This window comes from Ochlerotatus camptorhynchus, unplaced genomic scaffold, assembly GCF_037179485.1.
Source record: "Ochlerotatus camptorhynchus isolate MF236.1 unplaced genomic scaffold, CSIRO-AGI_Acam_v1.1 ptg000112l, whole genome shotgun sequence".
In the NCBI taxonomy this organism is placed as follows: Eukaryota; Metazoa; Arthropoda; class Insecta; order Diptera; family Culicidae; genus Ochlerotatus; species Ochlerotatus camptorhynchus.
Window position 1 is genome coordinate 2,645,001 of NW_027040602.1, and position 20,358 is coordinate 2,665,358.

The following is a 20,358-nucleotide window of genomic DNA, read 5'->3' on the forward strand; positions in this document are numbered from 1 at the left end:
TAAAATTGAGATACCTTCATAAAAAATTATGGAACTTGGAAGAAGAAGTTGATGGAACTTCATAGAAGTTGAGAAAATTTTCAAGAAGTAAAGAAAAGGGATAATTCAAGGAACATCAAGCAATGTTTAATAGCAAATTCCACCTACGCCACCTGCTGAGTATGTGCTGCCTGCGACCTCTGAGTAAGAGGTCAGCAATATTAGCAGCAACATATCTTCCATTTCCATGGTTCAGCAGTCTTACATACTTTATTTCGGATATGGCACAATAAATTCACAAATTCAGCACCGATAAGGCAAGTTGTGGGTGGAAAGTTTCCCAAAACCAATCTTGCTATTCGTTTACATAAGATGAGACAATCGCTAAAAAAAAAAGAAGGTCGCAACATGCATAGGGGACGATGGGGTAACACGGCCACCCTTTGATTATTGAAACAATCAACATTGGAAAAAAGCCTGTTTTTTTACTAAAGTATAGTTGGTACTGTAAGATACATTCTAGCTTGTTAGTTAATTTGTGTTTACGACATTTATTGTTTTAGTGCCAGTGTTGGCAAAATCAGAAATCAATTGATATTTTTCCGCTCTCATGCGCTCGCAATATCACGCGTTATATTGGAACAAAATATCATGCTTGATATTGATTTTACAAGCTCCTTTGATATAGTGAGACTATTCACAAACTGCAAAAATCAAGCTGAGAGTTGACTCGACACAATAATGATTCCGTTGCACATCGTTTTCTTAGAAAGCGAAAGTAAAGCTTGCTATCTCTTTTTACTCTTCACCGATGGCAGACACGAAGTGACTGCTGCCATCCGTTATGGAAGTTTCGGTTGGGTTCGGGTGTAAAGCCAAAAACAGGAAACTCAATCTCACCACAGTTTGTTGAGATTTGCAGCTGGTGAATTTTGTTAGCTTGATATTTCGAGCTGCGATATCACAGCTTGCAAAATCAACCACAGTTGTTTGCTTGTTGATTTTTGTCTACGAAAATCAAGCGTGATCTTGAGCGTTGGTGAGATTTGATTTTTTGATATTTTCTCAACACTGTTTAGAGCTATTATGTATTATATGTGTTGTGCCTCGAGGTTGAAACTGAATGCAGTAAATAACAATATTTCGTTTCTGAAAAATATAAGTCTTTTATCGAAAGCATTTGTACATCTGTCATCAGTATGCAATGCGTATCAGTATGAATTCGTGATATGGAGGCCCCGGGAGATCCACCGGAATATCCTGAACAACCGTAAAAGCAGTCAGTGCATAAAACTAAGTTCATTATTTCTAAGAAGCTTCTGTTTCCTTCATTATAATATATAATGATCATGGTATTCCAAATGGTGATAGCGCACAGATAAATTCGAGATTCTCTCACTACGCGGCGCTAGTGTACATGTGAACTTCCTGTATCTCTAAGCTATACCTTGAAAACCTTACCACATGCAGACTAGTGTCGCGTAGTGAGAGCATTCCTAACTAACCCGACCATAAATTAAAGGACATTGGTCACACTGGACACACTGAACAACTTTTCCAAAGATGGAAACTTTGCTATATAGTAAAGATCTCGAAAAAAAAACCCCGCCGCACGAAATTGACTATCTACACGGTAAAAAAACATCATGTTCATGTAAAGTGGTTTGCTGTTGAATTTGCGCTACTTGCCAAACATTGCAATTCGATGTGCAGATCCCTTGAAAGCACGATGAAATCAACAGAAAATCACTTCATTTTAGATTGTATTGCATATCGTTGTTGAACTCGAAATTTCAACCATACTGATATTAACAATCTATCACTTTAAGTTTCACTAATTTATCTAATATATAAATAAATGTATAGCCTTGTTCATACTGCAAGTCTTGTTATAAGTTATACAGAATATGACCATAGAACATGTATCATATTACTACCCAGATCACATGTGATCCAAGTGACAACATTCCAAGGCTTGTAGCAGAAGCAAGACGAGACATTCAGCAATAAATTTGATAAGTTTGACAATGTTATGAAATAGAGGTTCTATCATTCAATACAACATCAATTTCATAATACTCACACTCTAGAATACAACTTATTTCGGATGGAATTATCGCTTCTCTTGTTGTTGACTTGCCATCTTCGCGAGTAATGTTTTGCATGTGCGTTTTTGACATTTGCTTCCAAAAGTAAAACTAATCAAATTCAATGGATGAAAACAGTGGTGCCTATTAAAATGATGATCATTTTGATTTAAAAGTGTTATACAGTACATATTTTTCAACGACAAATCACTTTGTTTCAAATTCAAGAGATGAACTAGCCTATGGCTAAAAATCTCTATAAATAAGAAAAAAAAAAAAAAAACTTTGTTTCAAAACGTAAGTCACTTGGATAAGATGTGACAACTTTTTACCGTGTATAAGACGCTGATTAGACTTGCACTATGCTCGTGGAGGACCACCCTAATAATATTGTTATGGTTATTTTGCTTAACGACGTGTTTCGGGTATCATCCAAACCATTTGTGGAATAGTTTAATCATTTGGGTTATCATTCGTTTATGGTATTATTTTTTTATTAGGGCAACGCGCCCTTGTTGTTTTCGAACGGAAGGTGTTGCATACCATCTACGGTGGAGTGCAGATGGATGATGGAACGTGGAGGTGGCGAATGCACCACACATTGGGTGACTACGGTGGGCTGGGCACGTCGTGAGAATGCCGCACGACGACCTAGTGAAAATGGAAACAGGAACAAGAAGAAGAGGCACGCAGAGCTGTCAAAGTGGATCGACCAAGTAGAAGGCGACCTGCGAACCCTTCGCAGACTACTAGGCTGGCGACTTGTGGTCATGGATCGAGTAGACTGGAGACGACTTCTTCGGACAGTAAAGGACAACAATGCCTTAGTCTGATTGGTAAGGTAAGTATATATTTTATACAGGAAATTTACATGCACGTTTGCGCCGCATAGTGAGAAAGTTTTGTACTACTGTTCTCTAACCAATCCGCATCTAATGTGCAATTTTGCCGAAGACAAAACCTTTCATATGGCCAGGAGCATATGATAGTCCATGTGGCTGTCGTACCTCTAGGAGTGACCAACCTTACCCAGTCTTTTTTTGGTTCGTTATAAACCATCATCAAATGGAAAGGAAATTTTCTGAGAAAAAAAACTGTATATAGGGAAAGTACTCTAAAGATCAATATTCACTCAATTTATCGTGGAAATGACAAACAGTTGTGCTTTAATTTTACTATGGTGGCCGTCTTACCCCGTTATCCCTTATACCATGAACGAACACATACACCACGTGGCAGTTGAGCAAAGTTAAACGAGGAAAAAACATCAAAAAAGGATTCCGAAAGGACACTTTGCTACTGCCAGGGAAGACAGAAAAAGCACATTTCAAACCACTGAGTATGGCACAAGAATAAAGAGAAAAGTTTGTCGTCTCCTGTTTCAGCAGCATCGGACCGAACGAAGGGGAAAAGGATTGTGATTTTATGCCTTCGAAATGGGGCCCGACAATATGTACCTACTCAGAAGAAGGATATACGAAAGCAAGCAAGGACAAATCTGCTTCGATGGCCAGCATTTGCGTAATCACCTCGGTCGGTACCTTCTACAGCACAGACCGGGAAACGATTGTGGTTACGGTCAAGGATGATGCGGCAGGGTGTGAGGTAATGGAATTTAGAAACTTTACTTTCCAAGACATCTGTGAAATGATATTTCGGTTGGTCGAATCGATTTCAATTTCCAAATTGAGAACACATTCTCCGACCAAAACGAACTCAACTGCCAACGGTTGACTATGAAGAGATGATCGTTGGACGGATTTTATTACTCAGAGTTCCGTTCAGCCTTTTCCCCTGGTTTGGAGAACATTTCAACGAAACTCTCGTTAGTTTGAACCAACAGAGTACCCCATGTTATACTCAGGGAAAATCGGAGGAACTTTGGGAGAATCCTGAGATAGTTTCTCCGACACATGCTCAAGCGGTGCCGTGGCGACTCATCGCGCAGCCAAATCTTCTCCCGCTCCCGCGCTCTTGCTGCCGCTCTGAACATGCTGAACTCGCACTCGATCAACCTGTGTTCTACCTATTCCTACTCCCCCCGCGAATCAGACCCGGTTGAGGACGGTGGAGGAGTTGCGAATCCCTCACGACACACACGAGAGTAGCCCAAACGCGCGAGAGCTGGAGGAGGATACAAACGCGCGCGCGAGAATAGCCACTTCTGCCGATGTGCTCCCCGGAGCGTACCGCCGGTCAGGGTCCCCGAAAAATCTCACCTCCCCAATCGAATCTCCCGGTCTGACACCGTCGTCGTTATCGCTTAGCCCCGAGAGACACAGGCGGGCCAGACCAGAACTACCCGGTTCAAGTTATAGCCTCCTAGTACCGCAGAGGCCATTTCACTCTCTTTCTCGCTCACTTTCATTGATTTTAGCTCTCCCACCGCGCGTCCCGTGATGTGCAGCAGCTTCTGCATCACCAGTATGTGACCACATGGCCACTAACTACTGCCTGAGCGTACGATGGATGGAAGTCAATCCGCAAATCCGGAGGAATTTCCGCTAACACAGATTGAGTATTGAATAGATGTAGGTAGGTACCTACAGTGGTGTTTATATTATTAAACCATGTGGTAATATTTTGTAGTCATACAATGCATCAGCTTGATCATTCAATTCAAGGTTCAATTTAAGAATTCGTTTAACATTGTACCTACGCTTCAGCATCTCGCCCGGCTAGCTCAGTCGGTAGAGCATGAGACTCTTAATCTCAGGGTCGTGGGTTCGAGCCCCACGTTGGGCGCTATTCTTTTTACTACACTACTCTACTGTGAACAATGATTTTATAAAAAGAAATCCAAAGAATAGTAAGGTACGTAATAGGAATAACAAAAAGCATGTGAACCATTTTATCGAACAAAAGCTATCGAACGTTTATTACATACCTCTAGGTACACGTTCCATTTCCCTAAGGCACAAGGTTGTAGATGGCAGCATCACACAGACGGTATACGGATTTCACGTTGAGTGCCAAGAGGGGAAATGAGTGACTTATACATTCTGGGATTTGTGATGTATAAGATTCCATACGCATGTGTGAGATTTTCATTTGAATTTCTTAATACTGAACATGTGAGTATTGGTAAATTATCACGTCCACTTCGTTCATGGTTCCCACAAATTACTAAATGATTGTAGCATTGAATTGAAAATGCATTCTTACAGAAATTGTGAAGTGCAATCCTGAGCAATGTTCACGATGCAACATGCGTGTTTTGCACTCACTTGTTCTCCGCATGCTATGTTCAAATATGCACAAGCCTTACAAGTGTTTTCCTAAACCCATATGTGTGACGACGTGTTCAGGGTATCATCCAAACAATTTGTGGAATAGTTCTATCATTAAGCTTATCGTTCGGGTATGGTATGGACTGATAATCAGAAGAATTACAGTATGAGTCACCCCTAGTCTGTTAGTTTTTTTTTTTGTGTAATTTATAATCTTATAATTTTGCCCCGTCTACAATGTACCCGGGTACAAACATTTGTGAACATTAATACACCTGAGTGTATTGTATGAAACGTTGATGTTTGCAAGATTGCACGTAAATTCAAGCTGAACATTCGCTTTGATTTTTGTACACAAGCTCAACATGACACATGTTTTCATGAAGACTGATCCTGAGTCACCAATTTAAATACAATCAATTCGCGCTAATTGAGTTGCGAATAGGATTTATTTATTTGAAAAAAGAGAGAAGGATAAGTAATTTTCATTTAATTCCACTGCCTTTTAGTCCAAGGTGGATTGAATCCACAAATGGCCATTGTCATCCCCCAACTAGGGCTGTGCTTAATATGACCGAAATTAGATCTTAATCCGTCGTTGCAAATATCGGTCGATTCGTTTAAACCAAGGTCGGTCAATCATACCGATATAATACTGTGGGAAATCGGATGGATTTTTTATGGGGTGTAGTTTATTAGGATAAATGGTTCACGGAGTGTGCCACAAAATTCTGACAGCCATTAAAATAGCGAGAGAATTAAAGAGACGACGAATTCACATTGCCTTAGACGATGTTCTTAATGTTTTGTTCTCTGAAGTGTTTAACAATGTGAATAAGTAATTTTTTATATTAATTCTAACTTAAAATCTAATAACGAAATCGTACTGCGAAACCTAACTTTTTGTCAGTGTGAACCTCTAACTGAGGTAGGTTTTAAAAATAAACGACCAAACTGACGTTTCTCAGAAAACAGCGAGGCCCAATCTTGATACCCTATCTTCCAACAAACAAAACCAAATTCATTGAAATTTTCAATTTCACGAATCGATCAATTAGCAGAATGTCTATTTTTAGACCACAGCGAATAGAAAGGGGCGGAATGCCGTATTTGTGTGAGAGAAGCGGTGAGTGCTGCTAAGGTAGCTCACGTGAGCCTACACACGGAAACTCCAATCAGGTAAGCAAATGTCAATGTATTTGAAATGCTTTTGTCAACCTTCGCTACATGAAGCCTCTTTAGCTCAGTTGGCAGAGCGCTGGTCTTGTAAACCAGCGGTCGTGAGTTCGATTCTCACAGGAGGCAGAATTTTTTGCCCCCCATTAACAATTAAATTTTCTTTTGATTGATGCTCGTTACACAATCGCTGAATATCTCAATCTATTAGGTATTAAACATTAAAGGTAAAACAACATTTGTGTTAGATCAAAAACGTGAATTGGTATTCAATTAATTTAGTTGCATTTAGCCGAGTCTTTTCTTCCAACAAACATGCTCAGTACAATATGATAATGAATTAAGTTAAATATTGGTGATGCTGCTTCCTGCCTCCTCTATTCGAGCAATCTCTAGTTGAGCATCGTATGCCGATCGTAGATATTACGGCGCTGCTCTCGCACCTGTCGTTTCCATTTGTCCTGCGAGTGCCCAACTCGGTTGAGGACATTTCCATCCCGCACCTGCATGTCTTGGCTGTGATTACCTACGGCGACCGAAGTGTCATCCTGTAAATACGACAAGATACAGAGATAAACTCGTTAAAACCATATCGTGCAATACTTTCCTACACCGAGTGCACTAGGCATTACAATAATCTCTGAGCAAACAATAACTCTGATAATGAAACTGATAGCAACGATCAACATAAGAAGGGTGCAACGAAACAAATGATAAACTGAAGAGGGTGTATTCCAACAATTCACAGTCTCGTTTATTGTTTGTTGTTCAGCCTTTCATGTCGAATGTGTTAAAACACAGAAATGAAAAAAATGAGTAACTAAAGGATAGTGGGTGTTCTTAGAACAAACATAATGAGAATTGGTAGTCACGAGTCTTCCGCCGTCAGTAGGCGAACTCGTTCCCGATCTCTGTTGCTGGAAAAATACTCGGAACCATCACTGTCGCTATCGTCTATCGCCGCGATAGTGGCAGTAGTGCGCTTATTGCTAAACTTAACCCTATAACTATCACTCTTCAAGAAGCTATTAATACTATGGGATGAATTATTGTTATCACGATAGATATTCACATCTTCATTGGTGTGCTCCTGGTAGTTTGCTTTGACGCGTTTGTTCAGTAGCGGGTCCAGGCACATCAGGAACAACATGTAAATCACCAGCAGGGAAATGATCCAGATCACGATGATTACGACCACCTACAAAACGGATCAGAGTCATATCGGTCGGTAGGAGGAGAAAAGTGCAATGAACTATCACCATACCTTGATGATCGTCGTGTTTCGGTTCTCGTACTTGCAGTCGCATCGGGGACAAAACTCCTGCTCCTTTCCCTTGATCTTGTCGGCGATCCGCGGAAGAATGACTCCATCGCAGTTGCACTTGTTCGGTGGCACATTGTCGATGATCAACATCCGGTCCGAGTCATCCTCAGTATTGTTGTTGACCGATTTGATACTCGGACAGATACACTTACATCGTTTGTCCTCGTAAGATTGTGCCTGAAGTTACAGAATTTAACACACATACGAGGTAGATATTTTATACGCATCAGAAACGGTAATTGGATCATTGGGTGTACGCTGACGGAGGTATAAAAAAATACTTACTTGGGAACAAACGACCTGTAGGGAAACCACTATCACTAAACCTAGCAGTAGTCTATTATACATTTAAACCAAGGTTTTAGATGATAATCAATTGGAATTTCACGGCAGAGTGAAAAAATACGCCTCCGGAATTTACTGCTATCGATGAATAAATTCAGTGCCAACATTTCAAAGGGGCGTAATTGCATTTGTAAACAATGGCTTTAGCCGTTGATTTCTCGCAAATAAAAGCTCACTCATGAAAATTGATTGCACCAACAGGTAGATGAATGTTTCTTCTTCCAGCTAGCATTGTTAATTTGGAGGAGTGAGCTTTTATTTGCGAGAAATCGACGGCTAAAGCCTTTGTTTACAAAAGCAATTACGCCCCTTTGAAATGTTGGCACTGAATTCTAGTTTGACATTTCATAAATGCGCACGTCAACAAAGCACTCACGTCGCTCAAATTAATTAGGTACTGCAGCGTGACGTCATAAATGAACTCAGTGTTAATCGGCTGAACCTTTTTGACAGTTCAGTGGTACTGTTTACAAGCACTTAGTCGTTTTCTCGAAAATAAAAATATTTTATAATTACCGAATTTTAACTTGAAGTTATCGAGGAACAGCGCGGTGAAAGCATGTTGCTTATGGACGATGCAGAAGTGCGGTTTACATCTCACTGCAGTCTGAAAAATTATCGAGAAAATCTACCCAAGAAAAATTCGACTAAGTCCACGTAAACAGTACCACTGAACTGTCATTAGATTGAGGTTAACTCCGACGGTGCAAAACCTATATAATTGTTGTACTAAAACTGAGTGCCAAATGTTCGACCCCCAATTCACAATTGAGTGGCGTATACAGGTGTTGTATAATTTTGTGCCCCTTATAAATTGCCGTTCAATAGGGTTATTAAATTTTGAAAAATTTATCAGTTTTGTACATCATCTAAGAGCGCTTCGTTTTCTGAACACAACGTTTTTTTTTAAACCCATAGACTTTGATCTCGGATTTTTAATTTAAGGTTTAAAGCAAAAGAACAACTTTGCTTTTTAACACTAAACCGAAGGGGGCGACTCTATATACGATGCAGGAAAAATTTGGTTGTGGTTAGCTGCGCGAAAGCTGAGTAGATAGAAAGAAGATTGATGACGATTCTGAAGATTTCCTGCAAAAAGATGATGCGCGATGCAAGTAGATGCGAGAAATGCAAGAAGATTTTTCGAAGATTGATTCGCTAGTGTGAGATGTTTTGAGCATCTAAAATTGAGATTTAGATGTGTCACCCCCCTCGGTAATTTCAAGACTACAAATATCAAGTCTCACGAAACATACAGTAAGGAAACTAGAACTTAAAGTTTGCTGCAACAAGTAGTTCCAATTTCATGAGCGGTGTCGCAACAGTGTCCGAGATGTATGCTCTAGAAAACTTGAAGTTACAGGGCATATCAGCCATCATGACGGCCATCTTTGGACTCTTCAATAAAAATAACCTTATTGTGGGCACATGAATATTATGTTGAATTTTATATGAATACTAGCTGAGTGTGCCCGGCCTTGCTCGGGATTCAATATTAGCTTGAGTTTATGCGCTGATTCAAAAAAGCATGCTATATTTTTCTGTTTCATTTGTATGGGAGCTCCTCCCTTACAGAGGAGGGAAGGGTCTCGAACCATCATAAGAACCTTTCCCGGCCCCAAAAACTCCTGCACACAAAAGTATACTGAAAGAAGGATCATAGCTCGGATCATAGTTAGATATACTATTTTCCAGAAAACACTCATTTTCAATATAACCACGCTTATTACCGTTAAATCTACTATGAATTCAGTATAGTTGACCATGAATCAAATTTACTACCATTCTGTCAAAACTACTATGGTTACTCAAACGGCATAGTAGTTTTGATAGAAAAAATAGTAAAATTAAATGTGGAGATCGCAGTAGGCCGCACTTGAAAGCTGACGTGTTTTTTTTTTGCTGCGTATTTTTTGTCAGCGAATTAATTTACATTTTACCCTTCTTACAAAGAAGGGTATAGATATCACTTGAAAAACCGACTATCGATCCGAGGCCCGGAGGGCCGAGTGTCATATACCATTCGACTCAGCTCGACGAGATCGGAACATGTCTGTGTGTGTGTGTGTGTACGTGTGTATGTGTGTGTGTATGTAACGAAATGAATGCGCTCACGTTTCTCAGCAACCGCTCAACCGATTTGGACAAACTCGGCGCCAAATGATAGGTCTTGGGGTCCCATTGAACGCTATTGAACGGTTTTGGAATCGGTAAACCGGTTCCGGAGATATGGCCGGAATAAGATCCGGTGAATATGGGCCTTCACGCTGGATTTAACGGAAAACGTATCAAAACCATCATGCGACACATCAAATTACTACAGAATTCAAAAATAAGATCAATGCAAGTCGTGTTAAGTGTTCCAGACCACATTGGACACACTTGGACATGTTCCGGGTACCCCGGGGAAGTTGCTTGAATATGAATTGAATTAAAACCCATTAAATCACATTAAAATACGATGATAAGGTGATTGGTAGCCTCACCAAATAGACTACACCCGGATATATTCCGGGTACCCCCAGGCAGTGGCGTAGCGTCACTGGATGACACGGGGCTGGGAGGCTTGGTCACTGATAATGACAATAAAATAAATAAACTTGAATAAGTAAGAAGGGTCTGATCACACCATAGGTGGATAAATTCGGGTTTTTTGCTTTAAATTTGTTTATTTGTGTGCTGAAATTTTGTTTCAAGTGTTCATAAAGTTATCATTTAGTGATATATCGTGTTTTGTCTGTGTTTGTCTTGAGTGATTCGGTTGACCTTGAATTTAACCTCCAATATATACGATGCAGCTTCAGTTCGAGCTTCAGTTCTATTGTTCGGTGTCGGTTTTCATTGCCTCCCGGGAGCCCGGTTCTCCGAGTTTGGATGCTACACTTTTGGCGTGTAGTTCTATTGCGAGATCATTCCGGTTGGTGAATATGCCCGGGAACGTGTTGATAATATGTCCGGCGCGAGTTTTGGTGGTGATCCGGTGGCCGACGTTGCCGTGAATCAGCAAGTCTTTTGCTTGCAAAAGTGCTCGGCTGCTGGTCTCTCTGCGAAAGATACCTCGCTGGATACGCCCAAGACTGGACAGGTGGCTGTTGGTGGCCACGAACTGTTCCTGGGGAAAGCACTAGACGCGAACCTCCCCCAGATGACCAAGGCAATGCAAAAAAATTTGTGTTCGTTCAAGGAAGTATTACGACAAAGGTGCATCACGAAATGAGATGCAAAGCTTAGAGAAAATGAAAATTACGGAACGCATGAATTGGAGGCAAATAAACATGGTGAAACCAGTCCAAAATTTTAACATTTTAGACATTTAAAAAAAAAAAAAAAAAAACAAAAAACCTGGAAGCGAGTATGTAATACCAATATCCATTTGATAAGTGATATAGATGCGGGGCTTATTGTAAGTGAAAGTAACCTCGGAATGGGCGTGACTCTCCAGACATTCTGAAATGGGTTGCTGGATGTGCAATAGAGCTATCACTTTCTAACTACCGGATTAAAGCTGTCTACAATGACCATAAATACGACATTGTATGGAGACTTCTTCCATAATAACACTGCCGACCAGTGGGGGTTGGAGGGAATACACACACATACACACACACACACACACACACACACACACACACACACACACACACACACACACACACACACACACACACACACACACACACGCACACGCACACACACACACACACACACACACACACACAAACACACACACACACACACAAATAGTAAATTAAATGAATTTTGTTTCTGCAAACATCTATTAGTGGGAGTATTTCAAGGGGTAGGGCAATGTGCAATGTTACAATGTGCTGAGTGACTTACCCCTTGGAGTATTTAATTTAAACCACCAATATAGTATTTTTGCCAATGGATTTTGTTTCTGTGTAAGGGTCAGACAGACAGACAATAATTCGGAATATATATATATACTGTAAATACTGTACTGACTGTAAAACCAAACAGAAAAAAAATGTTGAATATTATCTACATCAAGGCGTAGGTCACTCGGCACACCAATCTTGGGTCATCTTTTTTTGTCTGTATGCCGCAAGTGTGCCGCAGGTGTACCGATTGTGCCGGTCATAGAGCAAGCTGCGATTGTTTGTAAAATACTCACACTCTGAAAAATCTTCACGTCCGATTGACGTGAAAACATAGGTGGTTTTCATCCACCCTATTTTTCACGTAACTTTTACCGGAATTGCACGTAGCCGTTCAAAATTCAGCTTCAGTTATCTACGTGATTAGTCAGGTAAATAAAACCTGATTTCCACGTACTGCTTACGTGAAATCGGGGTGAAAACTACTGGACATCTGGTAACTTTTACGTGACATTCTGTTTTGTTTAAAATGCTTTTCATGTAATTTGTACGTGAATTTTTAATGAGAATAATGGGAAGTATATATAGAAGCAGTCAATATTACGCAATTTTATCGGGAAGATATAAATTTCACGTGTTTAAATTAACACTTATATCTGCTCATAAAATTGTAAAATATTGACTAATTGATTATTATAAGGTAGAAACTCGGGTAGAAACGTGTATGAGTTTTTTTTTTCTGACAAAATATTAACATCTGTTTGTAGACTTAAAATGCTGATGTCACCGTCTGAAATTATAAAACTTGAAAAAGGCTACATATAATAATAAATAAATTAATGCAAAAGAATCTAATTACCGTCCAACATTTGCAGCAAGCGCTGAGGAATTTTGAATCTTTGAGGAGTTCTTCCACCACGCTCGGTGACGCCATATTGATTTTTTTTTTGCGTACCTGAAAATCACGTAAATCTCGTTTCACGGAAATATCGAAAACTCACAAACACACAAACACAAATACACTAAATCTGTTTACGTGTATATACGGTAAATTTCACCAACATTTTTAGTGGACATGACGTGTAATGCAGATCAAAGTTACAAACGTCTAAATACAAATCAGCTACGTGATATTTCACGTAAATCGGACGTGAAGATTTTTTAGAGTGCAACCCGGTATTTCTGTCACCTTGAATGTTTTGGTTTGAAATCGCAAGGATAAATCGGATTGAAGATGACGCGGGAAGTGGCGGGTGTTGGTGTTTTATGTTCATAGGATGATAAAAGTCCTGTGTTTTAAGACCAGAAACCTAACCTATCGTGCTGTAAAAAAAAACGGTCTATCAACGGCTGGAAAGATGGGGTACATTGTTGGAAACCGACTATAGAGGATGATGAATAGACTTCTGTAGTTTGTTTTGTGTGAGTTGCATCATTGTTTGAATTAATGCTAATGGGGTCTGAATAACTGCCTATTTATGTTGCGCTCACTCTAGAACCTACATTTCGTATTTAGATATAGATCTGTGAACTGCTGGTCTGAGTTCCTCTGGTATATTCAATTGCGTTGTTTAACTTCGAAAAATATACCAATTTTTATACATCATCTGATAGAACTTCGTTTTCTGAGAACAACGATATTTTTATCGATCCCGTAGACATTCATCTCGATGTTTAAATCAAACAGAAAACTTACTATTAATTCACAGCATCTTCCAAATATGCTTCAAAGTTAAATTTTTTATCAAATGTTAAATTCAGTTCTCCATATCCGTAATACTCGCGCAAGACTCAAACCTACTAAGACTACTCATAATTATTTTTTTTTTTAATTAACTACTACTATTAAATCAAATATCAATAATCCATCATTACCATCGTGGCGAACAAAATGATCTATCCAGTTTCCAATTTTTTAAATTCAGAAAAAAAAATCCGTTACAAACTCTTTCAAAATATATAACTGCCAATTCAATAAGAAAAAATCACTGGATAAGTGCTCAAAATACAGCTTTAACGTGTGAAATGCAATGTCTCTCAAATTGTGTAAGTGCTGCTGGACATTTTATATGTCTAGGCATCGAATTGAAAACATTCATTCTTTTAAAATATAATGAATTTTATGAAGCACGGGTCAGGTGGTTTTCTAATTTCATCGCATTGAATTTTTCCTTTTTTTCAATTTTTTGATGAAAGTCAAGCTAAAAGTCTAGCTCTAAAAGACCTTATAAAAACAGCTTCTAAACATTGCGTGACAATTTTGCTCTGGCTTCGAAAACTTCTAAACGACACTTTACCCCACTCGAACTTTTGCCGCAACTAACCGTGTTGATTTTTACATTGAAACCTTGTTGTTTATCCTACTCTAGAGTAAACTAAGCTATCTTTACGAACTTGACCTGAAAAAAATAACCAGAATTCAAAGAACATCTCTGTGCCAGTGAAACAAAACAAGAGCCAACAAATCATTATACAACTATCTAGGTGCTTATCTTATAAGCGATGTTGTCTGTGACTGGATAACAATATTGAAGTTGGTATGGTCATGCCTCTTGTTGACAATTGTAGCAAAGGTATCTAAAACTTGACCTTTCTAAATAAGGAAAAAAAAAACAGGCGAGTAATAACCTTCGACTGGAAGTTTTTATAATGCCCCTTAGCAAAGAACATAGTGAAAAGTCATCCAAGGACTAAAAAGTATTTTCATCTTTCAACCAATAAGCCAAGGTTCGACAGCAGTGCCTTGACCTGGCGTGATTCGGGCGTTAACCTCGAGTCTGCACTCGATGCACGAAACTATCATAAAAGCTATAATTCTAAATATTTTATTTTCCACCCATCAACTGCTTCTTTTTAATTTTCAACCTGCTTTCCTTTGCTTTCCCTCATTAGTCACAGCTAGATTCATTCCTGTTTATGTCCTTCTCCTCTTTATAGAGCAACCACCCTGTTATATATTGGTTGTTATTCATTCGCTTTTTTCAACATCAACGGCAGACACACAAGGTTTGAGAAGTGATATCATGATTGAAAATCGATTAATACGAAAGTTCTACTTTATTTAGATTTAAAAAAAGTTCCACTGTACTGTTTCAAGGAAAGCATACCCTAAAAAGAGGCCTTCAATAAGGAATATCATAACGTTAAACGTTTCCTATAATCTAACCAAACCCGATTCAAATCCACCTCCTTAAGAAATCATCTTTCTAATCATGTAGTTAAGAATTCCTCCATTACGATAGTACTCCAAATCCACCTCGGTATCAAACCGAACAATCACCTGGAACTTGATGCCACTGTCCGTTTCTACTGTGATCTTATCGTGTGGCTTCAAGTTCTCCGGGAAAACAATACTGAACTGTTCCTTTCCGGTCAATCCCACAGTTTCAGCATTCTGTCCATCCAGGTACTGTAGTGGAACCATTCCCATTCCGACTAGATTCGATCGATGGATTCGTTCGTACGATTCGGCAATGACGGCTTTAATTCCAAGTAGATAAGGTCCCTTGGCGGCCCAGTCACGGCTGGAACCACTACCGTAATCCTTGCCGACGATCGCGATTAACGGGGTTCCTTCCTGAACATACCGTTCGGCACAATCGAAAACGTCCATCTCCTCGCCACTAGGAATGTGTAGGGTTCGTGGTCCAGAATCGGAAACCAGCTTGTTAACCAAACGGATATTTGCAAAAGTTCCACGAGCCATCACGGCATCGTTTCCACGACGGGAGCCATATGAGTTGAACTCACGAGGTGTCAATCCCCGAGTTGAAAGATAACGAGCAGCCGGACTGTTACGAGCAATAGAACCAGCGGGGGAAATATGATCAGTCGTTACCGAATCGCCCAAGTTGAGCAGAGCACGTGCGTTGATAATGTTGCCAAGTTTGGGTAGGTCACGAGTCATACCCTCGAAGAAAGGTGGATGCTTGATGTAAGTGGAAACGTCGTCCCATGGGTAAAGCTTTCCGGTAGGAGCGTTCAAACCCTGCCATGAAGGCGACCCCATCTCCACCTTCGCGTAGACGTCCCGGAACATAGCGGGAATGACGTGTTGCTTCTCAACAGCATGGATCTCCTGGCGAGTAGGCCAAATATCACGCAAGAACACCTTGCTGCCATCGGGTTGAGTTCCAATTGGTTCCTTTTCGAAATCAATGTCCACGGTTCCGGCTAAGGCATAGGCGATTACAAGCAGTGGGCTAGCAAGGTAGTTGGCTCGAGTATTCGGGTGGATACGTCCTTCAAAGTTACGATTTCCGGACAGAACACCGCAACAGACCAAGTTGTTCTTTTCGATGGTGTTAGCGATATTATCGTCCAGTGGGCCGGAGTTACCGATGCAGGTCATGCAGCCATAACCGACGACGTGGAAGCCAAGTTCTTCAAGAGCTGGAACAACTCCAGACTCCCGCAGGTAGTACGTGACCACTCCACTTCCAGGTGACAGTGAAGTTTTGATGTACGGAGCAACCTTTAGCCCTGCAGCTACGGCCTTCTTGGCCAGTAGACCAGCTCCCAACATGACCGAAGGGTTACTGGTATTGGTACACGATGTAATCGCTGCAATGACGACAGATCCATGTTTAAGCGAGTATGTCTTACCATCGTTCCAGCTGAAGCTACCAACGGTGGACAGTTCAGCTTCCGGAATGGAGAATCCCTTGAAACCAACCTTGTTGGTGAGACACTCGCGGAAGTCCATCTGCATTTCGCTGACAGATACGCGATCATGTGGACGCTTTGGGCCTGAGACAGAAGTCACTACCGTATCCAAGTCAAGTTCAACTATTTGCGTAAAGATTGGATCTTGCGATGCATCACTAAAGTTACGCAACTGATTGGTTGCCTTGAGATAAGCCTCAATGACCTGAACCTTATCATCGGCACGGTTTGTCTGTCGGAGGTAGTCCAAAGCGTTTTGATCAATTGGGAAGTATCCAACCGTTGCTCCGTACTCCGGGCACATGTTACTGATCGTGGCACGATCAGCAATCGATAACTCGCTGACACCAGGTCCAAAGAACTCGACAAATTTTCCTACGACACCGATCTGTCGCAGATGCTTGGTGATGGTCAACACCAAATCCGTTGAAGTAACCAGAGAGTTCAGTTTACCAACTAGCTTGTATCCAATAACCTCAGGCAGCAACATAGAAATCGCCTGACCCAGCATAACGGCTTCAGCTTCAATTCCACCGACACCCCAACCGACAACTCCCAAACCATTGATCATTGTCGTGTGCGAATCGGTACCGACTACACTATCCGGATAAAGCATTTTAACGCCGTCCTTCGATTTGGTATTATCCTGAAACACAACGCGTGCCAAATATTCCAAATTAACCTGATGAACGATACCGGAACCAGGAGGAATGATCAACATGTTGTTGAACGCCTTAGCGCCCCACTTCAGGAAAGTGAATCGCTCCTTGTTACGCTCGAATTCCAAATCCTGATTCTTGTTTAAAGCATCCGAGGTACGGGCAAAATCCACCTGCACCGAGTGATCAATCACCAAGTCCGATGGGCAAATCGGATTGATCTTATCCGGATCTCCACCGAGCTTAAGGACGGCATCACGCATAGCGGCAAAGTCGACCACTGCCGGAACACCGGTAAAATCCTGCAGAATGACACGGGCTGGCTTGAACGGGATCTCCAGCTCAGCATCGGTCTTCATGCTCTTGGTCGACTTCCAGCTTAGAATACCACGGACATCCTTTTCGAGGATCTGGAAGTTATCGCAGTTACGAACTGCTGATTCCAACAGGACACGGATGCTGTAGGGAAGTTCCTCTGGAAGAAAGTAAGTATTAATTTCTAGAACTGGCGTTTCCTCGTGAAAAACTTACTGAACTCCTCGAAAGAAGCGATATCGAAAAAGCGGAAGGTTTCTCCATTTACGGTGAGCTCCTTCTGGAGGTTCTGGAATGGATTGGGACCTGAAATGCAGCAAAAAATATGTTTTAAAGAAAATAATGATGATTTTTAGTTTTATAATTATTGGTGTCATTAAATCCGAATTTGAAATGGCTTTGAAACGATGACTCTGATGTCAGGGTTAGAGATAATTGCTTCGCATAAAGGGCACTTCTTCTATCCAACATTAACGCTCTTAAACGAGATTTGGATTGCTCTCAACATAGTGTTCTCAAGTTTGCTCTCAGCTGTCGGAGTTATTCTTCACCGTGTCGATCATGATATCGGAGTTGTTTACTTATTGCCTGCAGCTCGGACAGTGCCGCTGTTGGAAGCAAAAATTTCGACAATAATGGTCGAAATAAAGCACATGCAAGGTATTGCCTATCGAAATGGAAGTACGAAGCCGACCATGGGCGAGATTGCAAATTTGAAATCACTGGACGCGAATCCTGTGGACATAGGTAGATAGATATCGGATAGTGGAGACGAAGGTGATATTCATAAAGTTTAAATCTGAATGCATTATCCCATACAATTAATTTTCTATTAAGCTAATGTTAATATCGCGTCGGGGAGCAACTTTCAATATGTACGAGTGTGCGAGGTGTATAACATGAATATGTAAAAAGTGATTCCCTTCTCGCTGCATTTTCTCAGTCGGAAAGGGAATATATGTTATGACGGGAATAAGAATACATTCTTCCTTCGTGAGACGGAGGGGAACCGGATGAATTCCTGCCCCAAGTGGAAGACCCGGAAGGAACCAAAAACGTAAAAGCAGCAGCACAACAGAAAGCAAAGCAGCAGCAGCAGTACGTGTGGTGGTGTGGTGGCTGAAGGTATGTCTTTAGATAACAACGACCAGGAAACGTAGGAAGAGATAGAGAAGCTTGAGAAAAATATAGTCGAAATAGATGTGACAACCAGAAGAGTAACGGAGACAAACTGGTGAAAACAGCAAAAACTCCGGTTTAAATACGGGTGAAACCCGCAATCAAATCACCACTTAGAAAGAGGAATTGAGTTGGACGTTTGAACACTACCGCCGTCTGTTGAGCGCAGTGCCCTTCACAAAAAGAAAAACCCTACATTATCAATCTATAATATTTTAGTAGAGCCTAAGTCTTCCATAACACCCAAATCTATTCATTGACTCATTGTGAACTTTCACTTCCATTAGGCATGCTAATCAGAGGCATACATAACATTCATTCGTAATTGCTTGCTTCATTCTCTTTTTAGAATCACGCTCAGCCAAGCCTCCCGATTGTCATGCCACTTAATTTTGTCCATCGTCCTTTGTTATCTCTGTGTGTATTCTCTCCACTCAGTTGGCATGTGCAGTTGAAATAAGCGAAACCACTTGCTAAAAACAGTCTTATACGGATTACGCAACCAAATTCGATGGTCAGGAGCTATTCCTTTCCAGCCTAATAAAATTTCGACAGTAATCGTGTTGATCGAGACAGACACCTATCACGGAAGTGAGCTTCCCATGTAGTGGTATTGTTGCTGGTGTACAAGTGGCTGCATGAGCTGATTGTGATATTGTTGCGATGTTCAACAGTGCGTTAGATCACCTTCATCTTCATGTAAACCTTCTCATGCTCCGTAAGATTAACTAACCAATACAAAGGAGACATTCTTATGTCAAGGATAGAAAACGGTCGAGTATCTCTGGGTACATGATGCGCTTATCATGAAGGTATAAACGACCTTATCATCCTACGACAATGGATTTGCACTATAGGCCACCCTATACTCACGACACGAAAACGAAAATAGAGAAAATCCAAACACCTCTCTGTGATAGCAACTTTAAACGATCCAAATTTCGTCGCCACTTACCAGCCATGATTTTGCACGTCCGCTCTTTGCGACCACGTAGACAGCTACCCCTACAGGTGATGTTTGATAAATATTCTGGAAACCGGCTTTCAAGCGATTGACAAGTCTTTTGACACTTTTTATGCCGATTGAAAATATATATATAATATTATCGTCGGATACGCTACGATTTGTTCTCGACTGGATATCAGCATATGTTGATATGGTGAAATGATTTAGCACTACACAGACCAACACTTGTACACAACCTCAACCACCGCTCAAACAAATAGCGAGTCGTAATACCGACACGTCCTGCTGTCACCACGGGCCCTGAGAAACTGAATAGAAATACTCACGAAAACCTGGTTTACTGTTGAAAAAAGCTAGTGAGTTCTTAACACATTTTCTGTGCTAAAAATTATGAGAGACCCTCTCACAAAATGTTATGCCTTGTTCAGACTGTTGAGTTTCATGACGTTATAATAATTACCGATAAGAAAAATGTCATCAAGATAGCCTCATAACATACAGTCGAATTTCGCGCGTTGGGCTATCTTAAAGTGGGCTACGTTTTAGTTGGGCTCCCGTTAGTTGGGATGTAGCCTATACCTAAATCGAAGGCA

The 20,358-nt window shown here is 40.7% G+C and overlaps 2 protein-coding genes and 2 non-coding genes across 4 annotated transcripts; 2 read left to right on the forward strand and 2 right to left on the reverse strand.

Annotated features, from left to right (window-relative positions):
- Positions 1 to 4,738: 4,738 nt before the first annotated feature.
- Positions 4,739 to 4,811, forward strand: TRNAK-CUU (transfer RNA lysine (anticodon CUU)). The gene has a single exon. It is a non-coding gene; the product is annotated as a tRNA-Lys (tRNA).
- A 1,717-nt stretch (positions 4,812 to 6,528) lies between these two features.
- Positions 6,529 to 6,601, forward strand: TRNAT-UGU (transfer RNA threonine (anticodon UGU)). The gene has a single exon. It is a non-coding gene; the product is annotated as a tRNA-Thr (tRNA).
- A 143-nt stretch (positions 6,602 to 6,744) lies between these two features.
- On the reverse strand, positions 6,745 to 8,226 carry LOC135699540 (uncharacterized protein CG1161). Its single transcript, XM_065219819.1, has 4 exons — positions 8,082 to 8,226; positions 7,737 to 7,973; positions 7,545 to 7,670; positions 6,745 to 7,020 (listed from the first exon to the last, which is right to left on the reverse strand). The coding sequence occupies exons 1-4, from the start codon at positions 8,142 to 8,144 to the stop codon at positions 6,865 to 6,867; spliced, it is 582 nt and encodes a 193-aa protein (XP_065075891.1). The 5' UTR covers positions 8,145 to 8,226; the 3' UTR covers positions 6,745 to 6,864.
- A 6,808-nt stretch (positions 8,227 to 15,034) lies between these two features.
- LOC135699592 (cytoplasmic aconitate hydratase-like) lies at positions 15,035 to 20,056 on the reverse strand. The gene is made up of 3 exons (XM_065219877.1): positions 19,754 to 20,056; positions 17,836 to 17,925; positions 15,035 to 17,779 (listed from the first exon to the last, which is right to left on the reverse strand). Exons 1-3 carry the CDS (start codon positions 19,758 to 19,760, stop codon positions 15,171 to 15,173), a joined length of 2,706 nt encoding a protein of 901 aa, XP_065075949.1. The 5' UTR covers positions 19,761 to 20,056; the 3' UTR covers positions 15,035 to 15,170.
- Between the last annotated feature and the right edge of the window lie 302 nt (positions 20,057 to 20,358).